The sequence below is a fragment of the Manis pentadactyla genome, chromosome X (genome assembly GCF_030020395.1).
Source record: "Manis pentadactyla isolate mManPen7 chromosome X, mManPen7.hap1, whole genome shotgun sequence".
Taxonomy (NCBI): domain Eukaryota; kingdom Metazoa; phylum Chordata; class Mammalia; order Pholidota; family Manidae; genus Manis; species Manis pentadactyla.
The window spans coordinates 10,935,482-10,944,788 of NC_080038.1; the positions used below are offsets into that span (position 1 = coordinate 10,935,482).

The 9,307-nt window shown below is 40.6% G+C and overlaps 1 protein-coding gene across 4 annotated transcripts in view; it reads left to right on the plus strand.

Moving 5' to 3' along the window:
* The window catches only part of ZRSR2 (zinc finger CCCH-type, RNA binding motif and serine/arginine rich 2), a 33,956-nt gene extending 24,973 nt beyond the window's left edge, over nt 1-8,983 (plus strand). For all 4 annotated transcript variants that reach the window (XM_036912916.2, XM_036912918.2, XM_057495816.1 and 1 more), the window contains 5 exons: nt 479-594; nt 2,251-2,464; nt 4,937-4,992; nt 5,881-5,990; nt 8,065-8,983. In XM_036912916.2, coding sequence (XP_036768811.1) covers nt 479-594; nt 2,251-2,464; nt 4,937-4,992; nt 5,881-5,990; nt 8,065-8,543 — 975 coding nt within the window. In that variant the 3' untranslated portion in view covers nt 8,544-8,983. The remainder of the gene's footprint in view (nt 1-478; nt 595-2,250; nt 2,465-4,936; nt 4,993-5,880; nt 5,991-8,064) is intronic.
* The last annotated feature ends 324 nt before the right edge of the window (nt 8,984-9,307 follow it).

Consider the following 9,307-nt stretch of genomic DNA (forward strand, 5'->3'; position numbering starts at 1 on the left):
TTTGGGGCTCTGTGACTTAAACAGCAACAACAGAAGTTTATTGAACAAAAGCAAGTTATATTGAGTTACTCCTGTGGAGCATACTTGTTATAGTTCTCAAAGTGTATATAAGCAACCTCACACGCTGTTACCCCAAAACAGACAGTTTAATTTGCTGCCAAGTGGGCATGTTAGAGTGCTTCCTGAACAAGTCCTTTAACCCATTTCAGAATGGATTCCCAGGAGAGAGACCTTGGTGACTGCTCCTGGTAGCCAGAGGGATGCCCAATAATGGACAGTGACTGGGAGCCAAGAGGGAGATACAATTTGTGTTTCAAGACAGTTGTTTGGAAAGTCTTGATTGCTTGTTACAACCTGAATGTGTATATTCCTAAGTGAATCCATTTTTATTTTAGGCCAAAATATTTGAATACCTTTTAAACATTGAATTCTTCATGGATTGTTACACCACCAGTAAAGTCATGGTTATTTTCAACAGTTGGAAAATGGTACCACATGGCAAAACCCAGAACCACCCACGGACTTCATAATGGAGAAAGATCGAGCCAATTGTCCATTCTACAGTAAAACAGGAGCTTGTAGATTTGGAGATAGGTAACTAATTCTACTTTATCATGTCAGAATTAAATGAATCAAAATGTTGAGGTGTTACAGTCCTCTGTTTTGGGAGCTGTGCGGGCTTGAGTTGGAAGTACTGACAGGCACTGGTACCACAGCTTTAGACTGCCTCCCCAGATATTTTGTCTTAGCTGACTTTTCAGTAGGGGTTGTAGGCCTAGCCTTCAATATACTCAGATTGCACGGACTGTCTCCACACCAAGTGGGGATTTTCTCTAGATGGGGACTTTGGCTCTGTTCTAAAACTCATAAATACTCATGTGACACCCTGAGACCTAGAGCCAAGTTCATTCAGATGTAATAATCCCGTGAGCAGAATTTTAGCCTCATTAAGTTGGTTCTTTGTTTAATTCTGTATATGCTTCACACCCGTAAAGTTCTGATTCACTGCTAACACTGCCACACAGGTTGAATCCTCGCTCTTTGTTCTGTCAGTAGCTATCCTTGGGAAGACGGACCTCGTTATAAGGTCTTTAACTAAATAAGAGGGTCCAAAATAGAAAAGTTAGGAAAATAGAAAGTTATACATGAATGAACTCTGATTGCACATTTCTGAGCTGGGCATGGTGTGTGGGGCATTCTGCATGCATTACCTCACCAGGCACAGAGATGGTTAGTACAGTGGTTAAACATTTAATCATTTTAGGGCCATTGTTTTTTTCCAATGTTTGCCTGGTTCTTAAGCTTTTTTCTTCCTAAGTTCTGGGATTGGTTTTTTTTCCTCCCTAAAAATTTTGTCTCAAATAATTTTTTAACTAGAAAACTAATTGGGAAAATTTTCATGATAGGGAACCTTGAACTATATTTTTTCTTATTTTATTTTAGGAGAAGGAAGTAAATAAGAAAGTAAACTCATAAAAATGAATTTTTAAAAAATCAGGTACAGCCTGGTCCCATTTAAACTATGAAAAGAAAATTGTTCTTCATAATGGTTAGCCTGCTTCCTTAAATAAAAATATAATTACATTTATCATACCATATATTGAATAGGCACAAGACTGTATATCTTGGATCCTGTCTTACCAGCCGTGTGATGGGGTCAGTGCATCTCACAAAGAAGGCCTCAGCTTCCTTCATTTGCAAAGTGGGGAAAATACTAGCTCTGACTATCCTAATAGGTTGTAAGGATCAGAGGAAATAATAGAAAAGTGCCACCCAAACTATGAAATGCTGTACACATATGGGATTAGACTGTTCCATTAGCTCAAAACTCTTAGATGATCCTAGTCTCTAAGCATTGATTGTATAGAAGCAGGGTTGTATTGTTCTCACTGTCTCCTGCGTCCCACATATGACTCTGTGCCTGTTACCACAGTCTCTCATGCCAGTGGGCTTTCTTTTTCTCTTTGCTTTCACATGTATAAGGCTTTGTGAACTTCCTCAAAAAGACAGCTGAATGGCATATGAACTTGGAATTAATTCCCAACTTTACATTTTAATGGGAGTCCATATATTGCTCAGTCTTAGAACAGTTTTGTTAAGTGTTGAAATTTGACATCTGGATGGAGTTCAGTGTCTTACAATTAAGTCGAAACAAAGTTACTTGAGTCTTTATCTAAAAGTTTAAAGCAAGCTTTTTATATGTAGTTTCTAACAAATGGACTACTGAATTTGTTTTTCTTTCATATGCAGGTGTTCACGTAAACACAATTTCCCAGCCTCAAGTCCCACACTTCTTATTAAAAGCATGTTTACAACGTTTGGGATGGAGCAGTGCAGAAGGGACGACTACGACCCTGATGCAAGCCTGGAGTACAGTGAAGAGGAAACCTACCAGCAGTTCCTGGACTTCTATGCTGATGTGCTCCCCGAGTTCAGGAACGTGGGGAAAGTGATCCAGTTCAAGGTGGGCATGCACAGCGTGCATGAAGGGGGAACCGGTTCTCTTCTTATGAAGGCTCCCAGTGGGACAGGAGGGCAAGGGCCCAGGCAAGCGCCAAACGTTCCTTCCTTCTCTCTCCCTTTCTACCATCCTCCTTTGCCACTGTGGTAGCATGAGGTCAGAAATATGTGCAAGCGTATTTCCTAGATGTTAGGATCTAGGTTGGGAAGGATCTTCTATGGCATCAGGGCCCTTGTGGTCCACCTCTTTTCCAGCCTGTGGATCTTCTGCATGAGGTCCTCGCAGTGCGGCACCCACCACTCCAGTTACTCCACTCACCCACTTTGTCATTGTGTTTGTTGATGGGGCCTGCTTGCAGCTTCCACCCAAGGTGCATGGTCCTGGAGCTACCCAATGCCTCAAGCATTCCTTGAGGCAAAGTTCGGGGTAATTGCTGGTGCTCCTGGGGCCTAGTCATTGAATCCTGACAGTGAAGCCTCTTTGTGATTTGATCAGATTCAAACCAGAATGACTTTGTTATGTTGGGGTAGGGAAAATGTCCTATAATTTGGAAAAAGAAAGGAGTGAAATTGTGGATTTTTTTTCCTGCTAGTTGGAAATGATGGGAAAGTTGGAATAGCCAAGGACAGAGCCACTGCTCAGCAGCAGCACTCGTGAAATGCAAGGCTATACTTCTATCCCATTTCAAAATTCTTAAAAATTCGCTTAAAGTTGCTCTTTCCCCTTTGTTTCTGTTGCATGTGTCTTCTGGTCTCTGCACCACTCCTTAGCACAACCAGTGCACACTGAAGTGGGTGCACCCGGCCACACATGACAGGGTACCGTGGTAGAGGTGCCGCTGAGGAGCCAGCAGGCTCTAACTAGCCTTGTGCTCTTGAACCTGTCACTTGACCTCTGCCTGCCTCTTCCTCCCAAAAGTAAGAGAACTGAACTACATCCAGTGTGATGGGGTCCCTACATCATACTGCTTCCGTGAAGTTAGTGGTAGAGCTGCTTTGAAAACTGCAGACTAGTTAGTGGAAATTCCACCATTACCTGCAACAGGCTGCCCCACTGACTATGGCATACTTCTTTTCTTTTACTCAGAATTCTATCAGCCAAGCTCATGCTAATCACATTGGCAGTTATAAATGGAAAGCTGTTTAGTAAATGTGTAGTAGGAACGCTTCCAGAACATTGAATTCATCATGGAAAGTTAATAACCACTTGAGAACCACTAGATTCTAGGGTCCCTGGTGCAGCTGACATGGCCTCCCGGGGCCTTCTAGTCTTCCTGCAAAGGGTGGTGGTATAAACTGTGAGTATGGACCCTGCCTCTTTTTGGGTACACTAATGAAAGATTCAGGGACAAGTTTATAAAATTAGTCATTTTGAAAATAAAAGTGAAACATTGGTATGAATACTTGAGGACCTTTTTATATCATTATGTAAAAACAGATTTGTCATTGAAGGCAAATGATCAGATATTCAAAAACCTAACTAGTAATAAGAACAGTGCATATTAAAATGAAATATTCACACCTATCAGGTAAAAAATTATAAATTCTTTTAATGTGGCGAGGATGTGTGAATTAGTAAACCACTTCAGAGAGCAGTTAGTCAGAACCTAGTGAAGTTGAAGGCACGTGTGGCCTACAGACCAGCACACACTTTCTGGCCATGCACACTGGAGAGACCCTTACACCCAGAGACGTGTTCACGAGCACTGGACATGCAAGCACTGGAAGCAGCTTGGATGCCCATCACGAGAGCAGTGGATGAATGAATTGGATAATTTGATATATCCAGCATGGAGTAGTTAAAAAGGAGTCAGGTTTACATGATTATATCTTGAAAAAAGAATGTGGAATAAATACTATTTATATAAAATTATAAAATGTACAAAAAGTACTATATATTGTTAATATATATATAAATTTTGTGTACATGTGTATACCTGTATATGCATAATGGATATGCCTATACATAACATATTTTATGGCCCACATATGATGTGTGTTGATGCCTGTGTGTGGAGGTGGATATGTGTGTGTGTCTGTGTAGATAGGAGTATGTGTGCGCGTGTTTGGACTGTGATGGAAGAGGGAGAAGAGACTGGAAGGGCTTCAACTGGGTCTTTAATTAGTTTTACATATTTAAACATTGTCAGTCAAAAATGGAAAATGTAAGTGTTCACCTCTGGGTTTACATCCAGGTGTACATATGGGTTGATTTCTGTTCCCTTTATTTTTATGCACATGTGACACTTCCTATCTATAAAAACACCCAAGCTGGTCAGCGGGGCTCAGTCGTTGGGGCCTACAGTGCTGCTGTGTGCTGAAGTATGCCAGAAGTGGGCGAGGAGGGGGTTCTGGACTTTGCCATCTTCAGTCGACAACTACTTTTGGCAATGTTCGCCTGGACAAAGTGCATTTGATGACTGGGGTTTGTTTTCCTTAATTTCTCTTGATGATAGAATTCTTCATTGCTCCTTAGGTCAGCTGCAACTTGGAACCTCACCTGAGGGGCAATGTGTATGTTCAATATCAGTTGTGAGTATTCTGAACATAAACATCCTCATGTTTTTTTTTTGGTTTTTTTTGGGTTTTTTTGGTATCATTAATCTACAATTACATGAGGAACATTATGTTTACTAGGCTCCCCCCTTCACCAAGTCATCCTCATGTTTTGATTTAGTGTTGGGACTGTGTTGACATCTGAGGTTTCACCACTGAATATATAGCTTTCACATGCATGGCATTTTTAAAAAAGTAAATGTTAAGAGCTGATACCAAAATATAGAAGGGATTTTAAAATAATGCATTTGTATTTCATTCTTTGTGTACTTACATAGTTTTGAATCTTTTACAATAGAGTTTTTTTTTTGCTCATGTAATTTTATTAATTAAACTACAAACTGAAAAGGGATACCTAGCAGAGAATGGAAGAGTGTAAATCAAAAGAGTCAGAAGCTGAAGCCCACGTAATGTCAGTGTGCGTCCGGCCCACAAAGAGAGCAGTTAGTGCACCATTTCTGCTGGTCTTGATGTTTGTCTGGGCTGTGCTGTGGCTAGTGGGTTAAATTAGCCATTGTAATAAGAACAGCAGTCCTAGCTGAGAAAGATGAGACTCTGATGATGGAAAACACTTCTGCATTTTTAATGGTCCGGTCTTTTGGGGTTTAAGAAGCTGTGACTCAAGCCAATTTCCATGCATCAGAACCTCTCAGAGTGTTAGTAAAAGGGCTCCTGAATAAATTCTGAGCTTCAGGAGCTTGAATGCTCTAATGGGCACTCCCTACGTAATAGAAAAGTAGTGAGTGGACTGGTGGGGGGGGGGAGGGTCCTACAATAAACTAATAAAAGCGTTAATTAACAAAAAGACTAGTCTTCATAGTAGAGAGTCACTGTAAAGTGCATCCTTTTATTTGTGGTTTAAAGGGAAGAAGAATGCCAAGCAGCCTTTTCTCTGTTTAATGGACGATGGTATGCAGGACGGCAGCTTCAGTGCGAATTCTGCCCAGTGACCCGATGGAAAATGGCAATTTGCGGTAAAATACAGCATGATGATTTTTACCCCAGTTCACCGTTATATAATGGGACATTGTTATGGAAAAACAGTGTTCTTGCCTCATGCAGTAGATGATGAGTGCAGATCCTTAGATAAAGGACATCACATTTCCAATCTGTAACAGACCTTGCAGGTCACTTTATGGATGAGACTGAGGTCCCGATGTATCAGAATAGAATCAGAGCTGGAATCCCTTCTTCTCATCTTCAGGCCTGGGCTCTGAAAGTTCAGGAAGCCTAAGAACTTGTGCCTGTGGGAAGCCATCTTCTCGCTGTCCCCGCTTCAGAGGTGTTTTCTATTCATTGGCTCGTCTCGCTTGAACTGTCTGGGTTTCTCCCCCTTTATTATCCCTAATGAGTCTTCTGTCATTTTTGCCACTTAAAACATTACCTATATAACATGTCCTGCTTTACTTGAAATACATGCTTTTGAGTAGTGGAGATTGATTATAGTTGTGGGGTCTGGTAAGGGCACATTCAGTCAGACTAACTCATGGGACAGCGGCCACTGAATCAGGAAATGAGTCAGTCCCTTGAGCAGCCAGCACTTTTGAAGGACCTGGTTATTTTTCCTCTGAGATGGGCTTAATGCAAATGCTTTCTGTTGAGGTACCCAGGAGGCAAAAATGGAACTGTCCATGCCTGGGTTGGGGTGAAGGGTGCAGCACTTCCCTTAACCTTTGCTTTGCACTCACCTCCTCAAAACCTTGTACCTAAAACTCTAATTTGTAAAGTAAATCTTTGGCAACCTGGTATGAATGGATGCTGTCACTAAAACCACTTACTGAAGGAAAAAACCCTCAGACTTTCTTGCTTTGGAAAAGCAGAACCATTATGCCTTGTTTGAAGTTTGGGGGGCTGAGAGATGGAACTGTTTTCTCCATAAAAGCAGTGACTTCTGTCAGTCCTGGAATCCAGTGTAATTTCATTGAGGTGCTTCGGAGTGTGACTCTGACTCCCCCAAAGCAGGAGACTGTTTTATGTGTTTGTTTCTAAATAACACTTTGTTACTTTCCCTAGTAACTAACAATGTTGAGCATGATTTTGTGTCCTATTATTGGTCCTTTGTATATCTTCTTTGGAGAGATGTCTGTTCAGCTACTTTGCCCATTTTTAATTAAGTTGTCTTTTTATTATTGGGTTGTAAATGTTCTTGATATATTCTACAGACAAGTCCCTTCCTGTGGTTATGATTTATAAGTATTTTCTCTATTGTGTGGGTTGTCTTTTCATATGGATGGTGTCCTTTGAAGCACAAAATTTTTTAATTTTGATGAAATCCCGTTTATCTTTGTGCTTTTGGTGTCATATCTAAGAAGACATTGCCCAGCCCAGGGTCACAAGGATTTTAGTTGTATGTTTTCCTCAAAGAGTTTTATAGTAAGTTTCATTTCTTACATTAAAGACCCATTTTGACTTTTTGTGTAAGTGTGTGGTGTGGAGGTATTTCACTTTTAACTGTTTTCCGTATTTGGGGAGTTTCCTGCTTTAAAAAAAGTTTGAAAATACCAGAAGGATCTCTGAAGTTCAAATAGATTTCACCTTTGACAATAATCTTCCCTATTAAAAGCAGTTGGTAAATTTATTAAAGCATTAGGCCAGTGTTTATCATTTCTTAAAGTGTGAAGAAAATATAGAATCCTCAACTTATAAAGGCTTGCTGTCTTGGCCAGTGGTTCCCTCCGGCCACCACCATGCCCTCCACAGGGACTCCAAGGGCTGGTCTTCAGTGTTAATGAGGTACTGCACTGCCGTCGATCATTGGGATGGTGAAACCCTAGAAAAAATGTCACTATCTGTTCAGTTGCACTCCCCACCATAATCCAGGAGGAGAATGGGATTGTCTGGTTATTTAAAACTTCTCAGTGCCATTTGTTAGCATGCTTGAGCATTTTTGAAATTCTGTGGACCAAAACCATGACATTAATTTATGTAAGCCCTTTTAAATAATTCAGAGGAGAAAATAGTTCTGTCATTCCTGACCTTCAGGCATGTACCTTCTGAAAAGAATAAAGTACCAGTAATAAATGCTGTTCCCTCACTGTGCCATTACAGGTTTATTTGAAATACAACAATGTCCAAGAGGAAAACACTGCAACTTTCTTCATGTGTTCAGAAACCCCAACAATGAATTCTGGGAGGCTAATAGAGACATCTACCTGTCTCCAGATCGGACTGCCTCCTCCTTTGGGAAGAACTCGGAAAAGAGAGAGAGGCCAGGCCGCCATGATGAATACTCCAGCAGGCCAAGGCGGAGGAGGAGCCCCAGTACAGCCCATTGTTACCTAAGAAACGGGGAACTGGAGAGGAAAAGGAGGAGGAATCACAGGACGACGAAATCCCACAAACACACGTCACAGAGTCATAGAAGGCACAGGTCCCAAAGCAGAGGAAGGAAAAGGGACCGCAGCCAGGGTTACGGCAGCCAGAGCCAGAGCTCCTCCAGGTCCAGGAGTCATGGTGGGAGGAGGTCAGGTAGTAGGGACAGAACCATTCATAGTCCCAAATCCAAAATAAACCTATTTTGTTCTTAAATGATTATATGTATCTTACTTACTGTGGCTGCTGCATAATTGAGTAAAGGGCTCTGGGCCCAAATGGGTTAAACAGGTCTGGCAGAACCCTGGGTAGTCTGGAACCTTACTTACTTTAACTCTCTGATAAAACATAAAATGTATACATAAGATGAAAATTACTTGTAATCCTAACCCTCAAAGATAACCAGTTGACACTGGAGTGTGGTGCATTAGCTGTTTTTCTTCTTATAGGTGTGTACTTTTTTTACAAAGATCAATTGTGGCTGCAAATGAATGTGTTTTTCCCCACAAAACATTGTCATATTCTAAGCCTTGTTCCTGTGTTTTTACTCACTGTATAATGTGGATCTATCAATTTATTTTAATCATATCCGTACTGTTGGAGTTTTAAGTTATTTTTAACTTTTCACTATTAAAGAATCCTATGCTATAAATAATCCTGTGGTGGATTTCCTGACATACTTTCACACTTTTCTGATCATTTCCTTAGGATGAATTACATCAAGGTATATGAATGCTGAAGAATTTCCACATTGCCTTCCACAAAGATGAGAAAAAATTTATCAAATTTTGCCGTTCTCACAACACCCAGTTACTTTAATCTCCAATTCTGTAAATTTTGGGTTCAATTGTCTATTCCTATTAACTAAACCAAACGCTTTTTTCTGCATTTAATGGCCATTAAATTTGGTAACTGACCCTTTAATAATCTGTTGGATTTTTCTACATGTAAAAGCTGAAGTTTTACTTTAAAATTCACT